The sequence below is a fragment of the Schistocerca nitens genome, chromosome 1 (genome assembly GCF_023898315.1).
Source record: "Schistocerca nitens isolate TAMUIC-IGC-003100 chromosome 1, iqSchNite1.1, whole genome shotgun sequence".
Classification (NCBI taxonomy): Eukaryota; Metazoa; Arthropoda; class Insecta; order Orthoptera; family Acrididae; genus Schistocerca; species Schistocerca nitens.
The window spans coordinates 172,604,952-172,631,491 of NC_064614.1; the positions used below are offsets into that span (position 1 = coordinate 172,604,952).

General features: G+C 41.4%; 1 protein-coding gene across 1 annotated transcript in view; it reads left to right on the plus strand.

Moving 5' to 3' along the window:
- The window catches only part of LOC126244799 (serine/threonine-protein phosphatase 6 regulatory ankyrin repeat subunit C-like), a 297,603-nt gene that overhangs the window by 152,370 nt on the left and 118,693 nt on the right, over positions 1-26,540 (plus strand). The window contains exon 8 of the mRNA XM_049948268.1: positions 11,107-11,205. Coding sequence (XP_049804225.1) covers positions 11,107-11,205 — 99 coding nt within the window. The remainder of the gene's footprint in view (positions 1-11,106; positions 11,206-26,540) is intronic.

Consider the following 26,540-nt stretch of genomic DNA (forward strand, 5'->3'; position numbering starts at 1 on the left):
ATTCGTTTTTATTTATAGCAATAAATGAATGTTTACTCATTATCATGTCAGGCAAGCAAAAAAAGTAATTTAATTAGTTATATCTCCCAGTGGTCATTGACGTGGTATATATATAAAAAAAAGATGGATGAGTGCGTCAACTTGGTCCCATGTTCCTCAGACACAAATTCATGTTTCAAAACGAGAAAACAGCTTATCTCCTCATCAGCATCATCTACTTCAATCACAGAATCATCAAATTCTACATAATCAGTACATGAAGTGACTCAATTGAGTCACATTTTTGTCTCAATATCAGAGATGGACTACACTGTAGTGTAGTTTCAGCTCTCTGAGACTGTAGATGTGCGTGCAAGTTGCGTTTGCGGGAGTGTGTATGTGCATGTGTGTATGTGTATCTACTGCTGACAAAGGCTTAAAGGCTGAAAGCTATGAGTGTGTGACTCTTTTTATTGTGCCTATCGTGACTCATCTCCGCTATATGGTGAGTAGCAACTTTCCATCTCTGATATTGTTACATTCCATCCTGGATTTCACATATTTGTCTAATTTTTTTTTTATTTTGGCCTGAACATTGTCAATACAAACTTTATCTCAGTTGTTGTCTGCCGTTAATTTTTCATTTTTGTCAGTTGCTGTGTACTGTTCATATTTCATTTTTGTCTTATTGCTCAGTACTGTCGTTTACCTTATTAAAATTAGCTAATTCTACTCCAACATTAGATTCTAATTTACTGGGTTTTGCATCATATTCTACAAATATGCTGCTTCTTGCTTTAAATTTGGCTAATTGTTTAGTACATCATTAACTTCTTAATTACTTTTGAAAAACATTCTCCATTTTCCATTGTAGATTATTCAGCACCCCCCCCCCCCCCCACCGCCACCCCCACCCCCACCCACCCTCTCCCCAGGATGAAATTCATGTACCACATCTGTCTGCATCTAGAGTCAATCACATTAAGGTTGGACAGTACACTGGCCCCCATTGTTAATTCACCAGTTGGATTCATTCCAGGGCGGGCAAGTGGATGTGATAAGTAATTGATTTATTCTTGCAAACAAATTAGTTAGTCCATTTTTATAAGTCTCTCACTTCCTTTAATGTTTGACGATTGTGTGTACTTCTTCCATGTCAAAATATATTCAACTCCCTTTACCTCTGCTTTTGATTTTGGTTCATTTTTTGTCATGGTTGTTCACTCTTTACACATGAAAAAAAATTAGATAACAATAAATACAAACGCTGCAATATTAAAAGTTTTATAATGCTTGTCTCAATACCAATTCACATGTCCTAGTTTGTTGTTGCTGCCATCAGTGTTAAGTTTCTAGTCCACTGTTAATTTCATAAAGTTTTCAGTACACAAAAATTCCTTCAGACATGATTTTCTGTTATTATTCCTGTAAGATTTCATTTAATTTTTTATCAAAGCAGACACCCACTATTCTAATCTACCATTTATTGTATCAAGTCAAAAATTATGATTTAGTAAAGACATTTTAGATAACAAACCTCAAAGGCATTGTCTGTGATTTTTTTTGTTGCATATGAGGTGGAATTCATAATTTTTGGGATTGGTGCTGCCATCTGGAAAGTATGAGTAGCAGATCTTTGCAGTGCTAGGTGGTGAGAGCTGCATATCTGATGAGTCAGTGTGCGGAGTGGCATTCAGCTGGGAGGATGTGTTTCGTGTCCACAGTGATTTCTGTAATATCTGGGGGTGTGGCAATTTTACGATGGATCCACAAACAGAACAGCACTTGTGTATCAGATTCCGTGCGAATCTGAGAAAAAGTGCTACAGAGACCCTTGCAATGATTCAACAAGTGTTTGGGGGACAGAGCATGAGCTGTCCCAGTGGAAGAGCCCGGGCTCTCCAAGACCCAAAAAGCGAGACAGGTGAAGAGCAAAGTTAAGAGCATGATCATTGTTTTCTTTGCTACTAAGCAAATTGTGCACAAGGAATTCATCCCACCCAACCAAACAGTGAATTTTATGTACTACTTTGACATTTTGCGATGGATCTGCGAAAATTGGTGGTGACGACCGTCCGAACTTTGGCATCAAGGGAACTGGCTGCTGCATCACGACAATAGGCCCTGTCATATGTCCTTCTCACCAGGACCTTTTTGGCAAGAAACAACATGGTGGTTGTACCGCACCAACTGTACTTGCCAGATTTGGCACCTTTTGACTTCACACTATTCCCAAAGCTGAAACTTAAGTTGAAATGCCGTCAGTTCGACACTCTAGAGAGGATTCGAGAAGCATCAGTGGTGGTGATAAACACCCTCAAAGAACAAGATTTCCAGAAAACGTTTGACCAGTGGCAGAAGCACTGGGACTGGTGTGTACATGTTGATGGGAACTACTTTGAGGGTGATGATGACCATCAGTCCAAAGGTAAGGTTTTCAACAGTTGATAACACCAGTCCCACAAATTTTGGGTAGCACCTCGTATTTTGTCTCATTTTGACAGCCAATAAGAGGAAAAGGTTAAAATAACCATAAATTTAGTGATTTTCTACTTATTTTCTGTTTGTTGTCCATTACATCTTGATGTTATTATTGGAAGTGTTTTTTGTCTGAAGGGGTGATATTCCTGCTTGTAAAATTGGTTCCGTGTTTTGTAAATATGTGTGTATGCCAATAACAGAAATGATACAGGCCTTAAATTGACATTCCACATTTTATTAACACTTCCAATATTTTTCTTCTCAGACTTTATCCTGCCAGGCAGATTATGTTACAGATGTAATATTATAATATTATTCCAGTGGTTTCAACATTAACTTTTTCATGAAAGATTTTTGTACAACTCGTTTTTAATTTACCATTTTCAGTTATTACCAATATTAATACTACTGCTTCTACTACTACAACAACAACTACTAAAAATAATAGTAATAATAATAATAGTAACTATAAAGATAATTTCCATTGTAACCAGTTACACACTTCAACACAAAATATTCTTAATGATTTGAAATAGTATCTTTTGAGTCAAAATAATGTATATATACATTTTGGGTTAATGTGTACATGAATGTCATGAAAATAATATCCCAGGTAAAAATACAGATGTGAAAAATATTATGAAAAGGTTAGATTGCTATTGCCTATATAGTGATGTTGAGTCGCAGACAGGCATAACAAAGAGACAGCTAATGTGTGTGTTTGTCATTTAATTTTGATGAAGACCTTACTGGCTGCAAGCTATATTTATGACAGTCTTTTTGTTGGGCTTATTGTTACTCAGCATCCCTGCTATATGGTGAGTAGCAACTTTCCTTTTTGCAGTACTGTTACATTCCAGACTGGTAAACAAGTAAGCTTTTGGCCAAAAGGCCTTCTTCTGAACTAGGCAACATACGCAAGTTCAGTCATACAAACACAACTTGCACACACCTGCCCAATGTCTCTTGCTGCTGAGGCCAGACTGTGAGCAACAGCACACGATGGGAGAAGCAGTTTGGGTGCTGAGGGTAAGGAGAAGGTGGGGGTGGGGATGGGGGAATAGCAGGGAAGTGGTGGGGGATGGTAAAGTGCTGCTTGTGGGACCATACCATGAGGAGGAGAGAGGCTAGAGCAGCTAGATATAGTCAAGAGGTTAGATGGAGATTGGGGGTAGGGGGTGCAGAAATGGACAGAAATAAAAAGACTACAAGTCTGTTATGAACTGTAGATTAAAACTGAAGAAACTACAAAAAGGTGGGAATTTAAGGAGATGGGACCCGGATGAACTGAAAGAACCAGACTTTCAGGAGGAGCATAAGGGAACAATTGACAGGAATGGGGGAAAGAAATACAGTAGAAGAGGAATGGGTAGCTTTGAGGGATGAAATAGTGATGGCAGCGGAGGATCAAATAGGTAAAAAGATGAGGGCTGGTAGAAACCCTTGGGTAACAGAAGAAATATTGAATTTAGTTGATGAAAGGAGAAAATTTAAAAATGCAGCAAATGAAGCAGGCAAAAAGCAATACAAACGTCTCAAAACTGATATCGACAGGAAGTGCAAAATGGCTAAGCAGGCATGGCTAGAGGACAAATGTAAGGATGTAGAGGCTTATCTCACTAGGGGTAAGGTAGATACTGCCTACAGGAAAATTAAAGAGACCTTTGGAGAAAGGAGAACCACTTGCATGAATATTAAGTGCTTTGATGGAAACCCAGTTCTAAGCAAAGAAGGGAAAACAGAAAGGTGGAAGGAGTATATAGAGGGTCTATAGAAGGGCCTATATAAAACATACCAACCATTTCCTAAATTGGCTCCCCACAGTTCCTGTTTCTTTGCTACATGGTCCCCTGCGTGTCACTATGATTCCACCTCACTTAACGCTAACACACCTAATGTCCATGGCCTTAACACCATTGAACACTACCTTTTGCAATGCCCGATGGTTTCCAAACCCACAACCTCCCTTCTGCTCGCCATGATCAACTATATCGTCACTCACAAGTACATCCACTTTGTCAGCATCACCTACAAACAAATCTGGGGTATGGCTATGGGCACCCGCATGGAACCATCCTATGCCAACCTATTCATGGGCCATCTGGAGGAATTTTCATGTCCAGACACAGAGTAGAGGCAAGTCTGCAATATCCATGTGGTGAAAGACAAATTTCCAGTGATGGCAGGTTAACGACTTGGATCAGTGCCAAACATTGTCACAAGGCATCTGAGAGATGTGGGTTTTGGGACTCGACAAGATGCTTGCAGCAGGAGACTCGTGGAATTCAGCGGTCTGGTTAACACTGTTTATTTGCGATCAGACTAACTGATACACTGAAGGCTAATTCTAAAGATTAGAAAAAGCAAGGGAGGCAACTGGCCACACAGCAGAAGACAGTGTCTGAAGCCATGGGGGAGGGTGATAACTGAAGCAGCAAACATTAACAGCAACTAATTAAAAATTGAGAGTACCACTCCAAGTGAGGAAAATGGACATGTCAGAGCTTACCGAGGCTGGCCACGAGTGATATGGAGTCAGCACCCCAGCAATCTGACTTTGAACTCCTGCTGAATACAAAAACATGGGTTTTTAAAGAATCATGGTGGTGCGCCATTTCTATCACTCTATAGTCAACCCATCACTCCACTGGCAATTAACAAGCTTCAACCAATCAGGTGAGTCGTTCTGCCCAACCATAATTAGATTCCTCCCCTACTCCTATTCGGTAGGTGGGGATGCTTCTGGATTTTACATCAACAAACTCCAAGTTTGGTATCAACAACATTCAGCTGAAAGCTAAACATCACTGCCATTCCTGTTATGACTAGCAACAACTTTGTTTTATGCCACTTGGCCCCAAACTCCATCCTTCTATGGGTAGAGTTCTGTGGTAGCACTTTGTAAATCCACTGATGCTGCAGTTCTCAGGAGCAAGTATCAAGCTTGTTGCCTCTGCTAAGAATTGTTTCTTCGTGGCCATCTTCTACAGTGAAGGCTTACAACAGCATCTAGGCAGTGGATGGAGTTCTCTGAAGTGAAAGTTCTCCCCTGGGACAGCTGTACAGAGCGTCTGTAATTTGCATGGCTCTAGTGTTACTATTTATCTACGGTAACCTAAACGCTACCACTTGTGCCTCCTCTCTGCATTGTGTCTCTGATTTATTATCTTGGAGTGCCCATGATGGCTCCATATAGCTTTAAGTGTAACAATGTACATGTCATTATGTTGTCAACATATGACAGAATCCTTCCTAACCACCCAGAATCCCAAACCCTTCACCTTGTTCAGATTCATTGGTGTCATTTTTGTGATTTGGATCATGGTTGAGGACACCCTACCCACATTCCTCCAGAAACTCAGCACCTTCTCCCCCATTCACTCCACCTGTTCCTACTCAAACCAACAAGTCACTTTCCACAATGTTGATCTCCATGTCAAAGATTGCTACATCAGTACCTCTGTCCATATCAAACCTAACAACCATCAGCAATATCTCCACTTGAAGAGCTGCCACCCATTCCATACCAAGAAGTCCCTTCCATACAGCCTAGCCACCCATGGCTGTCACATCAGTAGTGACTAGCAGTCCCTCTTGAAATATAACAATAAGTCTCACGGAAGCCCTCACAGACCATAATTACCCTCCCATCCTTGGACAAAAACATATATCCCTTGCCTTATCTCTCCAGACACCCACCACCTCCCAAAGTCCCATCATTTGGACACAGAGGAGCATTCCCCTCATGATTCAGCACCACCCAGTACTGGAGCAACTGAATCACATTCTCTGCCAGTGTTTTGACTACTTCTCAATGTGCTCTGAAATGAGGAAAGCCCTACCCAGTATCCCCTCCTACAGTGGTATTTCTCTGCCCAAAAAACCTACACAATATCCTTGTCCATCCCTACACAACCCCTGTTCCCAACCCCTTGTGTCATGGTTCATATCCCTGTAATAGAGCTAGATGGGAAACCTATCCCATACAACCTCTCACCACCACTTACTCAATTACGGTCATAAGCATCACCTTTCCTATGAAAGGGAGGGCTACTTGTGAAATCAGTCATGTGTCCTACAAGCTAAGCTGCAGCCATTGTGCTGAATTCCACATGGGCATGACAACCAATAAGCTGTATGTCTGCATGAGTGGCCACTGACACACTGTGGCCAAAAAACAGCTGGAAAATCCTGTTGCTCAGGATGTCTCCAAACACAGTGTTCTTTATTTCAATGACTGCTTCACAGCCTGTGCTACCTGGATCCTTCCCATGAACACCAACTTTTCTGAGTTGCACAGGTGGGAACCCTCCTTGCAATGTATCGTATATTCCTGTAACCCTCATTAGTTGTTGTCTTACCTATCTAACCACTTCCCTGTTCCTATTCCAGGACTACACAACTCTCTATTCCATCAATCCACCCACAGCCATTTTATTTCTCTCTTTTTCCACTACCCCCCACTGAGATGTAATAGTTCATTGAAAGTCATTTAAAATTGTTACAGTGAAACTGTTTACTAAATTATAATTGTATTGTAGTATATAAGTCCTGTAATTGGTAGGAAACTTTAGGATTAACATAAGTAGGTGAAATCTGGAACAAATGATCAAGTTCATTGGTCAAAGACATTTCTTTGAAACTGAGATGGATTTGTGTTAAAACAGTATCTAAATTAAAGTCTGTGGTATTTAAATGAAAACCTACTGAGAGAATCAAAATAGATTACAAAATTAAAAAGTAATTAGCGAAAATGTTATAAGTGGCATGTAAACAGAGGCAGTTCTTTAGGTGTTTTGACAATTATAAATAAAACACCTATTTTGCCACATTCAATGGGAGACTTGGAAACATATACATTGGTAGGAACATTTTCCGAACCATGTATCTTTCACATTATACAGGTTGTTTCAAAATGAATATACAGGTTTTAAGGCTCTGTAGCACATATTACATTCAACTTACAATTATAAATAATACACCAAATGAAAGAGGAACACAAACAGTTTTTCTTACAATTGTTCAGTGTGAACACCGATCACACATCAAATTATTACGTGAGTTGTTCCGAAACCTCGATCAATGTGTCAGGAGTAACTGTTGCAATAACACTGTTTCTAAAGTCGGACAGATCAGCTAGTTTCGGAGGCGCACACACGTGATCGCGTCAGATCGTGTGTGAATGTGGAGGTCGTGCATAAAATGCTGTGTCAAATGGCCCCTCGCATCCGATCCAGCGGTCGGATACGACGTCATTTATCCAGTCGTGTACTGAGTTACGCCAGTGAGGTGGCGTACCATCTTGCTCCCAAATAAAGATGTGTCGTTCAGCTGCTTCCCATTGAGACACGGGCCATAGCTGTAGCACATCATGATAAGAAACATCAGTTGCAGTTGATTCACTGAAAAAAAGGCACATAAACTTTCTTCAGGGACATTTCTTGGGGCTAAACATGAAAGACTCGCACTTGTTCGACACATTTCTCAGTCACTCTTTGTCATTCCATACTCTTCTCATTGCACACAGGTATACAAACAAAACTGTTTGAGTTGCTCTTTCATTTGGTGTATTACTTACAATTGTAAGTTGAACGTAATAAATGCTAAAACGCCTTAAAACCGGTATGTTCATTTTGAAACACCCTGTATAAAAATAGTAAAAGTATTGTTAATATATCATATTTGAGTATTTATACACTCCTAAAATGTTAAATGTTTGAAAATCGATAAATGTATTTGCTCTATAAGAGCCAGTGCAACTGTTGTAATATGTCTTTAATTTTGAGGCAACAGTTTTAATTGTAATTTTATTAAAAAACCCTTTATAACAATACCAAGGATTGTTTGGATTTATATGTAAAGATGCAGCCATGTTGGCATTACATGGCAGTGTCTTATGAGGTGTTGAGCAAGAAGCATGTAATTGCTTAAGTAAGATATACATCAGTGTTGTAAGCATCTCAGTATTTTTGAGTTTTGTCAAAGTAACATAATAATTATGTAGCGATATAGAATAAAGGTTCTGAGACATAATGTTTGTATTGGTCATTCTTGGTGTAAAAACCAAGTTACAGTGGACATGAAGGAACACAGTGCTTGTGGCTGCAGCAGATAAAAAACGGATGATTATATCCTACATAATTATAAGAATTTTTAATAATAATTTCACACCACCCCTCCCTCTATCTAACTGGACAGCACCTTTCCCTCTCTCCACCTTGTCCCTGTGTGCTCCCAAAAGCAGAACTTTACTGTTCCCCCCCCCTCCCGTACTGTGCTATCCCACCCCACCCCAACCTCCTTCTAACCCCCACCAATCGTTGCTCCTCTCATCATATGCAGCTGCTCACAGTCTGGCCTCAGCAACCATAGACTGTGCTCGTGTGTGTGTGTGTGTGTGTGTGTGTGTGTGTGTGTGTGTGTGCGTGTGGGTGTTGTGAATTTCTGATGAAGGCCTTGTTGGCTGAAAGCTTACTTTCTGACAGTCTTTTTGTTGTTCCCATCTGCGACTGAGCATCTCCGCTATGTGGTGAATAGCAGCTATCCTTTTCACAATATTGTCGTATTCTATGCTGGATTTTCTGTTATTTGAATGAGAGTATATCATAGACCAGTTTAATTGCATGGTTCAGAAATCTGTAGGAGGAAATATAATACCTACCAAGTTCTGAATTCCTTCACTAGATGATGGCTTTCTGCACCAAACTGGGTACTCAAAGTTTTTTTTTATAATTTGGTGGGATTAGTGGAGTTTGACGCCATTGTGTATGAAGTGCAACAAAGCTTTCCTAGTTAGACTTTTGTCAAGAGATGCACAGTGGCTGGAGGTTTTTTACTGACAAGTTGACATTTTAGTATTTTTGTGTATTATGACTCATATGCAACTTTCAGATTCAAGGTACATGCTTAATTTCTTGCAAAATTTATTGTCCATTAAAAAAAATGGAATTATAAAATGCAAAGTAGAAGTTAACTGAATTCAGGAACAAAGTGGATCAAAGTAACCACAGATACATGTTTATCAATGCACTTTCTCCTTTTTCTGTAAACTCATTACTTATAGAACATTAGATGATGACAAGGAATTGCAAAACAATCCTTGGTGGTTGCAGGTATGCATATTACTCTGAAGATCAACCTCAACAGAGGTTACAGCCAATTCACTTGGTTGAAATTTTGCAAAGGCATGCATAAGCTATATTATAAGTTATTTTTAGGATAAGGAATTCTGTAGTTAACAAAAAGCAGAAGAAGAAATTTAATAAGGAACAAGGCCACCCAAAAATTTTCACAGATGAACTTGATTTCAGCTGCATAACAAAAGTCTGTTTAGGAAGATGTGGCAAAACATTATCTACTATTAAAGACAATCTTTCTGGATGAGAGTGAGTGAAATAACCTGTGAAAAAGTATCCGCAGCTATTAATAATATTTGCAGAAATTATAGAAGTCCTAGAACAGCTGTTCACACAAAGATTACCACAGAATACATAGACAATTAAGCATTGTATTGGCTGATGTCCCTCATGAGAATATATCCAGTTACGATGAGACAAATATGAGTGACGATCCAGGGAAGAAGAAAGTTATTTGCCATTAAAGTTATAAACATCTTGAATGAATAATTAATTTCACTAAAGCCAGTGCTAAGGTCATGTTCTGTGGAAATGCAGCAGTTTTGTCAGTTACTGTATTTGTCATTTATAAGGTGTATATCCATGGCCCAACTAGACTGAAAATGAGACTCATGGGATGTGGTACAATAGGACAAGATATGGGTGGATTGATTCAGCAGCATATGAAGGTGGATTCTCATTTCATCCTCTACCGATTCTTAGAAATCTGACAGGTAAAAAGGTTCTAATAGGCAACATTTAGTCATTATATATAGATCTGAATGTGAATGAAATGTTGTTCTTTTTATCTGTTTGCCAGAAAATTCATCTTGCCTTACACAAGCTCTCAGTACACCCATGTCAGACCTCTCAACATGAATGGAGGGAAATACCAAATAATTGCAAGCAATTTGGGAAGAGAAATCCCAGCTTTATCAAAGGATCAGTTTCCCATGCTTCTTGGAAATGTGTTAGAAGAATTTAAACGAACCCGCAAATTTTCAGACTGGACTCAAGAAAACTCGGAGTTTTCATTTGAATAGTGGGCCATATTTTAACTAAATTGTCAGGTCACAAAATGACTCCAGGCCTGAAAATTGGATGAGGTGGATTAGTAATGCAGGTGAAAGAGAACATCTTTCAGAAAAGAGGAGAATGAAGATTTCAGTAGCTCCTGGAAAATGTATAGAGATACCAGCAGCAGAAAGAAGTAGTTTCATTGAGAGAAAAAGAAAACTTCTCTCTCTTTTTTTTTTTTTTTTTTAAAAAAAAAAAAGAAAAAAGCACTCTTGCATTCCTCCCTCTTTTAATTTGTATGTACTATTCCATGGAATACTACTGCTGCTACTAATCTGTTTTGTTATCATTTTCACTGAAATTATTCAGTGTGTCAAACATTATCAATATACAATGGAAACCTGGGGACAAGATGTGTTCTTTTCATTTTATCTCTTTGTTAAGTAAAATTTGAGTCTTTGTATAATTTCTAATTAATGTGAATGATTAACTCTTCTTGTTTCTCATACAATAGATAGTCACTCATTTGATTGCTGCTGGTGCAGATGTGAATTTCAAGGATGACAACGGCTGTACACCACTGCTTGCAGCTATTCATAAGGAGCATTTGAAGGTACGTTTTGTTTCCCAAACAGAAAAGAATGTAAGTAATTAATAAAGTAACAATAACTATGACATCACAATGACACAGTGCTCTGCCAGTTGTTCTCCATTAAGATATTTTGCAACATTATGCAACGCTGCAAGTTGATGGGTTGCAGCAACAAACTAAACTGTTTGCAAAACCTCAAAAAGCTCTTGACCATTTTACTTAAATTCTTACACAGTACTCGAATAAATATTCAGATGGTCATAGGCTACACATGTTTTTAAGTAACAGTCTACAGGTGTTCCGTTAAAACTAAGAGCATGAAAGAAAATGAAATGTGGATTAATCGGGTCTACTGTCGGATGTTTGTGTGCTCTGGTGCAATATTTCGGTCACGTAACTCGTTGCCTTCTTCAGGTGCCACCTGAGACTGCTGTATTGGAGGATTTTGTCCAGTATTTGTGCCCAGAGGGCGCTGGGTGCTCTCTTTGCCATTCACATCCACCTGGCGCTGCTTGTAAGGTGTTGTCTCTTCCCCGGTGCTCCCTCAGACGTCCGCGCATGACTTGGTCGCCATCTGTGGCAGCTGTCTGAGGCCTGACCTGTGTCGGGCATTCTGTTCATGGTCCGTGCCTGCCTGGTGCTGCTCCTGAGGTTTTGGCCCTTCCCTGGTGCTCCCACGGACGGCCGCGCCTGGCTCGTCCACCATCTGTGGTCGTGGCAGCTGTCTGGGGCCGGACCCACGTTTGGTGTTCCGTTCATGGTCCGCACTGACTTGACGCTTCTCCTGAAGTGTTGGCACTTCCCTGGAGATCCGATGGACATCCGCGTCTGCCTTGTCCACCATCTGCAGTTCTGGCAGCTGTCTGAGGCCCGTCTTGTGTCATGCGCTCCGTTCCGCCCACCTGCCGCTGCTTGTAAGGTGTTGTCTCTTCCCCGGTGCTCCCTCAGACGTCCGCTCCCGACTTGGTCTCCATCTGTGGCAGCTCTTGGAGGCCTGTGCTTTGTTGGGCGCTCCGTTTGTGGTCTGCACCTGCCTGGTGCTGCTCCTGAGGTTTTGGCCCTTCCCTGGTGCTCCCACGGACGTCCGCACCCGCCTCGTCCACCATCTGCAGTTGTGGCAGCTGTCTGAGGCCCATCTTGCTTTGGGCGCTCCGTTTGTTGTCTGCACCCGCCTGGTGCTGCTTGTAAGGTATTGTCTCTTCTCTGGTGCTCCGTTGGACGTCCACGCCTGATTCAGTCGTCATCTGGGGTCGTGACAGCTCTCTGAGGCCCGTCCCGTGTTGGGCACTCTGTTTGCAGTCTGAGCCTGCCTGGCACTGCTCCTGAGGTGTTGGCACTACCCTGGTGCTCTGACGGTCATCCACACCTGGCTCGTCCATCATCTGCACTCGTGGCAGCTGTCAGAGGCCTGTCCCGCATCAGGAGTTGCATTCCCGGTCCGTGCCCATCTGGCGCTGCTCCTTTGGTGTTACTACTTCTTGAGGAGTTTCTTGGTTCCTTTTGTTGGGCCCTGATAAGCTCCAGAGCCAGACTCCACGGCAAGCTTAGCTGGTAACCGCTGTCTCAGTTTATTAGGTTGTCTGTGAGCTTGATCTCGGTGGCCTCCTTTATGACACTGACCCAAAATCTTGGCGTCTGTGTCATAGTTTTGGTGCTGTAGGCCATTGAGCTCCAGACAGTGCTCCGCTATGGCAGATTTGGTTGCCTGTATGAGTCTGGTGTGCCTCTGGTCTTCTTTGCACCGATGTCCACCGTCCTGGTTGTCTGGCAAATGTATGACTTTCCACACTGGCACGGGATGTTGTAAAGGCCTGGTTTACGTAGCCCCAGGTCGTCCTTCACACTCCCTAGCATTGTCCCAATTTTGGAGGGTGGACAGAAGATACTCTTTATATCATATTTTGAAAGAATTCTGCTGATCTTTGCAGAAACAGGTCCAGTATATGGCAGGTATGCCACCTTCTTCGCCTCCTCTAGCTCCTCTTCTCTACCCTGTGGTTGGCTGGTAGCATGAAGTGCCCTTTGGATGTCTGTGGAGGAGTATCCATTTCTGCTGAACACCAGCTGTAGATGTTCTATCTCTGTGGCCAGACTTTCCATATCAGACAGAGCCCGAGCCCTGTGAACTAATGTTTTCAAGACTCCATTCTTCTGTGCCGGGTGGTGGCAGCTACTAGCTTGAAAGTATAAGTCAGTGTGGGTGGGATTATGATACACTCTGTGCCCCAGAGTGCCATCTGCCTTCCTCTTGATCAGGATGTCCAAGAATGGGAGCTGTCCATCCTTCTCTAGCTCCATAGTAAATTTTATACTTGGGTGGCGTGAATTTAGATGTTCCAAAAAGTCATGTAGTTTCTCCCTGCCATGGGGCCAAGTGACAAAAGTGTCATCGGCATACCCAAGAAACCACTTGGGTTGGTAAATGGCTGATGCAAGTGCCTCCTCTTCGTATCTTTCCATGAAAAGGTTGGGTACCACTGGTGATAAAGGGCTACCCATTGCCACTCCTTCCATTTGCTCTTAAAATTGACCCCCGTCAAGAAAATATGTTGAGGTCAGTACATGCCTGAATAGGTCGAGCAGAGCACCATCGAACTTCTCTCCAATGATATTGAGTGAATTGGTGAGTGGCACTTGTGTGAAGAACGACACCGCATTGAAAATGACCATGACGTTAACGTCCATGGTGTGTAGCTGCATTAGCCATTGTAGGAAGTCCTCCAAGTTCTGAATGTGGTGCGCACATTTGCCCACATATGGTGCCAATATCTTCTTCAGGTATTGTGCAGTGAGGTATGTTGCTGCGCCGATGTTACTGACAATAGGTCGAAGAGGGACCCCCTCCTTGTTGACCTTGGGTTGTCCATAGAGCCTGGGTGGTACAGGTGCTTTGGGATGAAGCTTCTTGATGACCTGTTCATGTAGACCTGTCTCCTTCAGCAACTTCCGGGTCTTCTTGTCCACCTTGTCAGTGGGGTCGCCATCTAGTGGCTTATAAGCAGTGTCCTCCTGAAGTTGTTGCACCTTCCTATCATACTCCAACTTGTTTAAGATGACTGTGGAGTTACCCTTATCAGCTGGCAGAACTACAATGCTGTCATCCTCCCATAGCTGCCTGAGTGCCACCCTCTCCTCACTTGAGATGTTAGATTTGGGGGACTTCATCCTGGTGAGTGCCCTGCAGGTCTCCCTGTGGATCTCTTCAGACATGTTGGAAGGTAGTGTGTTGACAACTTGCTCAACTGAACTGATGAATGCTGCAACAGGTACGCTTCTGGGAGTCACTGCAAAATTGAGGCCCTTGCTGAGTGCTTTTGAGGTGGCCTCGTCGAGCTGTTTGTTGCTCAGGTTGGCCACTGTCCATGTGCCCCATCCTGTTGTACCTTCTTGTTAAGGCGCTCAAACTTGGTCTGTTGATATGCTGTTGATTTCCTCATGGTACATTCAGCCAAGGACCAGGAGGCACCATCAACCTGGTCCCAGTCTTCTCGGGTCAGGGTAGCTGCTATGGAAAGGTGGAGATACAGTAAATCCCTGGACGTGACATCTAGGCAGTGCATGTCACACACTCTTTCTCTTACCAGCGCGAGGCTGGCTCGGTGTTTGATTCTGTTCACCGTTCTGGTGTTAACATGATGCTTGACCCTGGCAAAGACAGGAACTACATCCCCCTCTCAGCATCTCAGAAGGAAACTGAGGAACTCAGCATCCTTCCCTTCCTCTGTCAAAGCTTATCCAGCTTCTTCATATTAAGGTACATCTCCCCCCCTAGAGGCTTCTGATGTAACTCTTCAGGCTTTCCTGGTGAGATCTTGACACGGGGAATAATCGGGCCCACTGCTGGATGTTTGTGTCGCTCTGGCACAATATTTCGGTTGGAGGATCTTGTCCAGTATTTATGTCCAGAGGGTGCTGGGTGCTCTCTTTGCTGTCCGCACCCGCCTGGCACTGCTTGTAAGGTGTTGTCTCTTCCCCAGTGCTACCTCGGATGTCCAAGCCAGCGTGGAGTCCAGCTCTGGAGCTTATCAGGGCCCAACGAAAGGAAACAAGAAGCTCCTCAAGAGGTAGTAACATAGCAGGAGCAGCGCCAGGCAGGCGCAGACCGCGAATGCAAATCCCGACAGCTGCCACGACAACAGATGGTGGACGAGGCAGGCGCGGACGTCCATGAGAGCACCAGGGAAGGGTAAAAACCTCAGGAGCAGCGTCAGGCAGGCATGGACCACGAATGTAATGCCCTACACAGAACGGGCCTCAGAAAGCTGCCACAGACGGCGACCAAGTCGGGTGCAGACATCCGAGTGTGCACCGGGGAAGAGACAACACCTTACAAGCAGTGCCAGGCGGGCATGGATGGCAAAGAGAGCACCCAGCGCCCTCTGGGCATAAATACTGGACAAAATCCTCCAATACGGCAGTCTCAGGTAGCACCTGAAGAAGGCAACGAGTTACGTAGCCAAAATATTGTGCCAGAGAGACACAAACATCCGGCAGTAGACCCGATTATTCCACGTGTCAAGATCTCTCCGAGAAAGCCTGAAGAGTTACAAGAAAGAAATGCTGTGCTGTGAAAATGTGCAGTTTCATTGTCTTTCTCCTTGTACTCTGTTTCTACCATGATAGCTTAAATTGAATGGGTAAATTGGTAGGGACCATTAGTATACAAGGTATGAGAGAGACCTCTCCAAGTGCTGAATCTGTGAGGTCCGTAAATTCAGTTACATTATTTCACATACTTTGATTCTGCAAATGGGGACCTTTAGAAAGTTTTGGATGGTTGAGATTGCTTAGTTACTTACCATAAAAATGACATGTTGAGTTTCAGAGAGGCTCAATGAAAAGACACCACACATTTGTTTTCAGCAAAGTTTTCTCCACAAAACAAAACACACACACATTCATTCACACAAGCAGGCACAGCTCATGCACACATGACCATCATCCCGAGCATCTGGGCCAGAGGTAGAAATGGCCGTCAAGCGTGTGAGTGAGGTGTGTTTGCTTGTGTGAATGAATGTGTGTGTTTCCTTTTCTGAAGAAGGCTTTGGCTGAAAGCTAATGTGTAAGTGTCATTTTGTTGTGCCTATCTACAACTCATCGTGTCACCTTTACAGTGAATAGCAATCTATCACTTCCTTGTACTGTTGATATTCTAACCTGGAGTTTTCATTGTCAGATTGGGTAATAATATTCTAATCAGAAGCTGGTAAGCTTTCCTAAAATACAGATTTCTGTTAAAACTGACTGCAAGGAAGAAAACAAAACAGCACATTGTTGTGCATTCAATTTTGTTCCTAAAATTATATATACAGAGAAACAAAATGTGTGGTAGAAACAATTTATACTATGGTTTACATTCCCTGCCATCATAGTTAAAACCAAACGTCAGAAACAAAAATTAAAGTGCACATTTTCATATCACAGTACAGCACAGCATTTCCTTTCTCATAGTTGATTTTAAAAGAAATCCCATACATTGTTGTTTAAAAAAATGCATAGCCTTTGTCTGCCCAAATATTTATTAGTGAAGTGAAGCTCTGTGTTCTGGCCCTGGTGGGTTAATTGGGGTTGATGAAATGTGGTCCTCTGCCAATTGCACCATTTGGATGTGGGGGCCATAGGGTCAGCACACTGCGACGTAACGTGCTCTTTCGCACATCGACGGTGGTTCTGCAACATGAATTGTCCACCTACCTTGATACTGCTACAGATTGGCACGTGGAACTCCTGACTGCAGCTACTTAAGAGATCTCAGAATAGCAGTGTTGAAGAAACTGAGATTTCATAGCTACACGTCGGAGGCCGCTATAAGTACAAAAAGCTGAAAATAGTCTTGTGAACTCTAAAGAATAAATCGGAAATGGGTTTCTGTTCAAATTTCTAAGTTCAAAGGTCCTTTTAAACTTGCATTAGGATTGTTTTTATTGCTATTAAGCAAGATCATCAGCCTACATGTGTTCAAATAATTAAAGTTCCTGTTCACAGTCCTTGTCACACTTAAACAGCCAGAACTTTTCCTATCCAGTTCCAAAATCATTTATGAGAGTACCACAGTCAATAAACTGCTACTTACTTTTGCACTCAGCATTCAGTGGTTGTCTTTAAATAAAGTTTTTGCTTGCCATAAACATTTGGTAAAAAAAATTTACTTAGTACCGCCACGCTTTTAGTTCAAAGTTCACACACGTGATTTTCTCTAGAACAAAATATCTATCAACTAACTCTTAAAATTTCACAAATAGTTAGTGGTAAACACCAGCTACCTTTATCACTGTACCGAAATGCAGAAGTCCCAATATCACTTCATTTTACACATAAGGCATTTGGACACTTTCAGCATGACCGGCTCCTTCGAAAGCTAGTCCACCACCTCCTTTTCTCTCTGCCTCTACAAGACCCCTCTCTCATGCATTAGGTGGCAAACCATCTCACTTATTATTGGCTGTACAGAATTACAGACAATCAGAACTGACTTTCAGGATGCGGTTCGTGCCAAAATCTAGCAGGAACCAACCATTGCTCTCAGCTCATTGACATCATTAAATAAGCAACTCAAACTTTCTTGTTAAACAAATAAAATGAAATAAACCTTAAGCCTACTTTACATCTGGTATTTAACTATATAGTTACAAACGTTCTGGCTGTCTCTTACATATTCAGACGTGCTTGGACATCCGTCATCCACTAGTAGGGGAACCACTGGTGGATTCATTCCTATGATACAAAGCTGGAACACTTGCAAGTTCCTATAGAGAATTACAAACTGAAAATTTAATATTGGTGAATGTCCCACATACACTCACACAAGTACTCTCTTTCACACTCACCCTACACAAAACATAAATATTTACTTGAAATTCTTTAAGTTATTACTACAGCAAAATTATGAAAGGTTTTCTAAAATGAGAACTTTCCAAATTTGAATCTAAACACTGAAGGTGTTATCATATCTTTTCCAGAAGGTTATGTACCCGATATGAAGTTCCTCAGGCTATTTCTAGATCAGTTATTAATTTTTATAGTTCCAGAGAATGTAACTACTCTGTAAGCGCCTTTCCACTACTTTCACACAATGCAGTCACGCTATATGGTCATGACGCATGTCTGCAGGACACAGATCGCCTGTTGCTGATCATATAAGATTCTGACTGCTTACACTGGAGCCCACATACATTCATACAAGAAAGCTTTAATAGACAAATTGGCAATTGTGCCCTAGCTGTGACGCCTCAACACTGCTCTCCTTGTTGTTGTTAGCTTGAATGATTTGAGTATTTTGTAAAAATTTTAAGTAAATTGGTCAAGAACTTTTTGAGATCTTTTTCATTCATATTCTATATAATTTATTGTAACAGCAATTCTATATCTTCAAAATGTGCAAAGTCACAATATGGAGTGTACTTTTGTGTCCTGACACAATTCCCATTTAAAAAAAAAAGCTTAAGAACAAACCGAATAGTGAAAACAGATATGGAAGTTGAATAAAGGCAGAAATGCATTGTCTTTCATGAAATGTAAATTAACTAGTCTGCCTCTTCAGTTTCACCATTCTTGGAACAAATAAGGGCTAAAGTTTGATAAACCACAAAGTTTGATGTATTTAGAGACTTACTGATAGCTTTAATTTGGCAAAGATAGTGAAGGGATCAACCATTCCAACATTAACTTCTCAGAAATGAGAAATTTGAAAGTAATTCACCTGAATGAACAGTGCCTTTCAAATACTCTGTCACAATTCTAAATAAATGGGGAAATTTCAAAGGAGCCAGTATCTTTTATAGATGCAGCAGAAGTTGCTGAAACCCCTGTATACCTGTTGAAAAGGTGTTAGAATATCCATGGTTTGAGGACTTTGAATGAAGGACTTATATTAGAAAATGGCAGTATAAAATTAAGGAAAAGTGTTGTACATATTATTTTTAACCAAACTGCAGTGTGCTTTTGAGGAACTTAAAGGCGAATGAAAAAAAAGTGTTTATTGCTGCTGTTTTTGACATAGATGCAGCAAGTGAATCAAACATATCAATACAAGTTATTGATCTGATTCAAGAGTCTGGTTTCTGGCTAAAGTTGATTGATTTCACCAGAGCAAGTGGGAGGTCAGCAGTGTCTATGAACAACAACGAGGGTTCGAACTTTAATAGTGGCAACTATTTATTTACAGCTTGTACAAAATTGATATGTGTTTCATAGTTTCACTGATCTTCAAAGTAGTCACCAGCATTGTGTATAACCCGTTGCCAGTGATGTGGAAGTTGTAGGATACTCTCAGCAGTGCCAGTTGAGTTGACAGTTTGAGCAGTGCGGTCTATTGCCTGATGAATTTGTAGCAGTTCTGAAGCGAATGCCGTGACATGTTTCCTTCAATTTAGAAATCACGTTGAACTCACGAGGGCTTAAGCCAGGGGAGTGCAGTATTTGGTATAGCACTTAGCAGCCCCATCAGTCAAACAAATCAGTACAACTTGCACTGTATGTGCTTGAGCATTGTCCTGCAAAGTGATGGTCATGTCCTGCAGAAAGTGTCATCATTTGTGTCTCTAAGCTGGTTGTAGGTTGTGTCCCAAAAATGAACAGCATAGAGACAGAAGTGATTACTGGTTACCTTCCAGGAATTCCTTACCTTCACTTGGCCTCACCACCCTTCCCCAGGTCCCTCTGTGAGAACACTAACCTTCTGGCAGAAGAACGTACACCCCACACTACCTGATAACGGATCCTGACCAAATAATACAACCTGCAGGCAAATGCTTCCACATCGTCGTAATTAGTCACTGTGACTACCTGGCAGAAGGCCTCTGCCAGCTTTACACTGCATTCCAGTGATTCATATTAAATTTTTAACAATATCATGACAACTTTGCCACCAAGAAAGCTATATCTGGCTGAACCCTTTGTGAAAGGTAAAGGATTCTGCTTATAAACTCAAGATCTAGGAGATTTTTAACTTCATCATTACACTTCTCAGCAAAGAAATTTGGTTTCATTTTGGTTGGGGTCTTGGCTCCTTTACCATTTTGAAGTTTGAATCCACCAAGTAGTTGGTTAATATATTCCCTCAGAAAAACACAAATTGTTCCATCTTTGCAGTTTTCAAATTTCACTCCTAGCATGTGTGAAATTATGTGCATGTTCTTGATTTCAAAGCAGTTTTCCAGAAGAGTTTTCACCTTTTGGCTCATCTCTTCATTCTGTGCAAATATATGTATGTCATCTACATGTACTGACAGAATACCTTTCTCTTCCTTTGCACTAATAATTGTACCCACTTGGATCTATATCATTATGAATAAATCCCTGTGTTTTAGTGACTTAATTAAATGATCATTCCAACATATGCCACTGCGTTTCAGTCCATATATTGTCTTCTTTAACATGCAAACAAAACTTTCTTGATCCTTCTTAATGAAACCTTCTGCTTGGAGAATATATATATGTTCCTTTAATTTGCTATGCAGATCTATGTTCTTCACATCATACCTATCAATATGCCAATTTTTCTCAACACTTGCTGCTATCAGTAGATGATTTGTATAAAAATTTGTAACAGGAGTTTAAATATCATTAAAGTCTACACCTTGTACTTGACTGAATCCATTTTCAACTAAACAAGCTTTAAAAATTTTTTTCTAACCAGTTGTCTTCTTTTTAAATCCCTATCTGTTCTTTACTGGAATTACATGAGATGGTACCTCAACCAATTTTCAAGCATAATGATGCTTAAAGGAATTAATTTCTTCATTCATTGCAACTATCCATTCTGCATTTTCATCAGAATTAACTGCTTCATCATGCAGTAATGCAGGGCTTCACAACATACGTACTCGCGGAGCAAGCTGTGAGCAGCAAGGCGCAAGCACGGAGCAGTGCGAGCATGCTACCCCCACTACCGGACCAGAGCGGAGAGTGGGGAGAGTCACGTGGGGCACACAACAGCTGCCACCAGTCAATGTAAATCCGCGGCCACCTGCAGGGATATCACTCACGAATTATTACTGCGACAAATGAAACAAATAAAGGAGAATGTACACGTGCCACATAATTTTATTAGCTTAGTGTATGCCTCTACATTCGTATTAATTTGTGAACTGTTACACAATAAAAGGTGTCACTGAAGCGTGGGATTCTCTGTTATCTTGTACTTTTTGCCCTTTACAATTGTGTCTATGTTCGGAGTAATTGTTCTTGTGCATCGTAGGCGCAGCGTGCAGTTTAAATTTCGATCAGACAATGCGTTTCTCAGGCGCGTCTTGTTACATTTCATTGCAGAGAACAGTTATTCACAAACATACATGGAACCGAACATTGATATTATTGTAGCCGCCAGTTTGTGCAAATGAGGAAATCTATCCTGAGGGAAGTGTCTGTAAAATTCCAAAATGTTTTTCTTGTTCTGAAATTTGTCTCTGTATTCTCTGTCACACTGCAGGTCAATAATTTCTAGTTGCAGCTCAGGACGAATCTCTTCAATATTCGCTGAATATGGAGAGGAGAACAGATCAGAATCACTGTCTAGTGCTGTCAGATCTTGAAAGCGGTGATCAAATTCTTCCTTAAGGGCAACTAAACTATGTGAATAACTTTCACAGTCTTTGTGAACATCTTGCATGGATGATAATTTAGGAAAATGAGCTAGATTTCCTGTTTCCAGCTGACTCACCCAAAGTGTCAATTTCATTTTAAAAGCTCGTATTCGATCTATGAAATGAGTAATTAGCAGATCTTTACCTTGTAGTGAAATGTTCAGAGCATTCAGATGGCTAGTTAAATCTGCTAAGAACGCGAGATCACATTTCCATGAAGGCTCTTTCAATTCAGGAACACACATGTTATTTATTTCCATGAACATATTTATCTCATCTAATAGGCAAAAATTTGATTTAATAATTCGCCACGACTAAGCCAGCGGACCTCGCTGTAATAAGGCAGGCTACCATACTGGCTTTCTACATCCTCAAGAAAGCTTTTAAATTGTCTGTGTTGTAGCCCATGCTTCCTTATATAATTGGTTGTACGAACAACACTCATCACATTTTTAGAGTGATACTCTTTGCACATAAGTTTTCCTGGTGGATCACACAGTGAACGCCCCTTATTTCATTTGGCACGGTCAGTTTTTGCATTTTCTCCTTCAACAGCGCAACGAAACCTAATTTTTTCCCTGTCATCGCTGGTGCACCGTCTGTAGACACTGAAACTAAAGAATTCCACGACAATCCTATATTTTCAACACTTTCTTCAACACTACTTAAAATATCACCTCTGGTTGTAGTGTTCTTCATGGCTACTACGTCGAGGAGCTCCTCCCTCACCTGAAGATCTCTATTAACACCTCTAATAAATATGGCAAGCTGCGCTGTTCCAGTGATATCAACACATTCGTCCAGAGCTAGAGAATACGCCATAAAATCTTTATAGATATTTCCAAGCTGGCTCTGGACGTCGTCTGCCATGTCCTGTATGCGACGCATAATGGTCATGTCAGATAATGACACAATCCGAAACTGTTCAACTTGAGATGGACACAAATGTTCCGCTGCAACTACCAAACATCTTTTATTAAATCGCCATCAGTGAAGGGGTGCAGGGATTTTGCTAAAAACGAAGCAATTTTGTAGCTCACTCTGAGAGCTGCCTCAGTTGATTTTTCGTCGTTATCCAGATCTTCTTCGGATAGCTTCCTTCCCCCATGAACCATAGACCTTGCCGTTGGTGGGGAGGCTTGCGTGCCTCAGTGATACAGATGGCCGTACCGTAGGTGCAACCACAACGGAGGGGTATCTGTTGAGAGGCCAGACAAACATGTGGTTCCTGAAGAGAGGCAGCAGCCTTTTCAGTAGTTGCAGGGGCAACAGTCTGGATGATTGACTGATCTGGCCTTGTAACATAAACCAAAATGGCCTTGCTGTGCTGGTACTGCGAACGGCTGAAAGCAAGGGGAAACTACAGCCATAATTTTTCCCGAGGACATGCAGCTTTACTGTATGATTAAATGATGATGGCGTCCTCTTGGGTAAAATATTCCGGAGGTAAAATAGTCCCCCATTCGGACCTCCGGGCGGGGACTACTCAGGAGGACGTCGTTATCAGGAGAAAGAAAGCTGGCGTTCTATGGATCGGAGCGTGGAATGTCAGATCCCTTAATCGGGCAGGTAGGTTAGAAAATTTGAAAAGGGAAATGGATAGGTTAAAGTTAGATATAGTGGGAATTAGTGAAGTTCGGTGGCAGGAGGAACAAGACTTTTGGTCAGGTGATTACAGGGTTATAAATACAAAATCAAATAGGGGTAATGCAGGAGTAGGTTTAATAATGAATAAAAAAATAGGAGTGCGGGTTAGCTACTACAAACAGCATAGTGAACGCATTATTGTGGCCAAGATAGACACAAAGCCCATGCCTACTACAGTAGTACAAGTTTATATGCCAACTAGCTCTGCAGATGATGAAGAAATAGATGAAATGTATGACGAGATAAAAGAAATTATTCAGATAGTGAAGGGAGATGAAAATTTAATAGTCATGGGTGACTGGAATTCGTCAGTAGGAAAAGGGAGAGAAGGAAACATAGTAGGTGAATATGGATTGGGGGGAAGGAATGAAAGAGGAAGCCGCCTTGTAGAATTTTGCACAGAGCATAACTTAATCATAGCTAACACTTGGTTCAAGAATCATAAAAGAAGGTTGTATACCTGGAAGAATCCTGGAGATACTAACAGGTATCAGATAGATTATATAAATGGTAAGACAGAGATTTAGGAACCAGGTTTTAAATTGTAAGACATTTCCTGGGGCAGATGTGGATTCTGACCACAATCTATTGGTTATGAACTGCAGATTGAAACTGAAGAAACTGCAAAAAGGTGGGAATTTAAGGAGATGGGACCTGGATAAACTGAAAGAACCAGAGGTTGTAGAGAGTTTGAGGGAGAGCATAAGGGAACAATTGACAGGAATGGGGGAAAGAAATACAGTAGAAGAAGAATGGGTAGCTCTGAGGGATGAAGTAGTGAAGGCAGCAGACGATCAAGTAGGTAAAAAGACGAGGGCTAATAGAAATCCTTGGGTAACAGAAGAAATATTGAATTTAATTGATGAAAGGAGAAAATATAAAAATGCAGTAAATGAAGCAGGCAAAAAGGAATACAAACGTCTCAAAAATGACATCGACAGGAAGTGCAAAATGGCTAAGCAGGGATGGCTAGAGGACAAATGTAAGGATGTAGAGGCTTGTCTCACTAGGGATAAGATAGATACTGTCTACAGGAAAATTAAAGAGACCTTTGGAGAAAAGAGAGCCACTTGTATGAATATCAAGAGCTCAGATGGCAACCCAGTTCTAAGCAAAGAAGGGAAGGCAGAAAGGTGGAAGGAGTATATAGAGGGTTTATACAAGGCCGATGTACTTGAGGACAATATTATGGAAATGGAAGAGGATGTAGATGAAGACGAAATGGGAGATAAGATACTGCGTGAAGAGTTTGACAGAGCACTGAAAGACCTGAGTCGAAACAAGGCCCTGGGAGTAGACAACATTCCATTAGAACTACTGATGGCCTCGGGAGAGCCAGTCATGACAAAACTCTACCATCTGGTGAGCACGATGTATGAGACAGGCGAAATACCCTCAGACTTCAAGAAGAATATAATAATTCCAATCCCAAAGAAAGCAGGTGTTGACAGATGTGAAAATTACCGAACTATCAGTTTAATAAGTCACAGCTGCAAAATACTAACACGAATTCTTTACAGACGAATGGAAAAACTGGTAGAAGCGGACCTCGGGGAAGATCAGTTTGGATTCCGTAGAAATGTTGGAACACGTAAGGCAATACTGACCTTACGACTTATCTTAGAAGAAAGATTAAGAAAAGGCAAACCTACATTTCGAGCATTTGTAGACTTAGAGAAAGCTTTTGACAATGTTAACTGGAATACTCTCTTTCAAATTCTGAAGGTGGCAGGGGTAAAATACAGGGAGCGAAAGGCTATTTACAATTTGTACAGAAACCAGATGGCAGTTATAAGAGTCGAGGGGCATGAAAGGGAAGCAGTGGTTGGGAAAGGAGTGAGACAGGGTTGTAGCCTCTCCCCGATGTTATTCAATCTGTATATTGAGCAAGCAGTAAAGGAAACAAAAGAAAAATTCGGAGTAGGTATTAAAATTCATGGAGAAGAAGTAAAAACTTTGAGGTTCGCCGATGACATTGTAATTCTGTCAGAGACAGCAAAGGACTTGGAAGAGCAGTTGAACGGAATGGACAGTGTCTTGAAAGGAGGATATAAGATGAACATCAACAAAAGCAAAATGAGGATAATGGAATGTAGTCGAATTAAGTCGGGTGATGCTGAGGGAATTAGATTAGGAAATGTGACACTTAAAGTAGTAAAGGAGTTTTGCTATTTAGGGAGTAAAATAACTGATGATGGTCGAAGTACAGAGGATATAAAATGTAGACTGGCAATGGCAAGGAAAGCGTTTCTGAAGAAGAGAAATTTGTTAACATCGAGTATAGATTTAAGTGTCAGGAAGTCGTTTCTGAAAGTATTTGTATGGAGTGTAGCCATGTATGGAAGTGAAACATGGACGATAACTAGTTTGGACAAGAAGAGAATAGAAGCTTTCGAAATGTGGTGCTACAGAAGAATGCTGAAGATAAGGTGGGTAGATCACGTAACTAATGAGGAGGTATTGAATAGGATTGGGGAGAAGAGAAGTTTGTGGCACAACTTGACTAGAAGAATGGATCGGTTGGTAGGACATGTTTTAAGGCATCAAGGAATCACAAATTTAGCATTTGAGGGCAGCGTGGAGGGTAAAAATCGTAGAGGGAGACCAAGAGATATATACACTAAGCAGATTCAGAAGGATGTAGGTTGCAGTAGGTACTGGGAGATGAAGAAGCTTGCACAGGATAGAGTAGCATGGAGAGCTGCATCAAACCAGTCTCAGGACTGAAGACCACAACAACAACAACAACTTCCTGTGCACGATCTGGTCCATCACATTTTCCACTTCCGTAGTCTTTCGCGTGGTTCAACATATAATGTCGCTGCAAATTAATTTTCCTAAGAGAATTCAGCGTTTTGTGACATACTAAACATTTTACAACACCATGTTTTTCTGTAAACAGATACAATTCCTCCCAATGGGGGTTGAACTGCGAAAGCATGGTTGGGGTTACACAACGGCGACTTGACATGATTCTTAACCGGCGAAGTGACTGTTAGAGCTGATCGTAGTACTTTTAACGTTACACAGTCAGCGCGAATTCAATAGGCACGCTGTGGTCCTATTCATACGTGCGCGCGCATTTCCCCTCCCTCCCATCCCTCCCTACTCTGCGACCTTGCACCT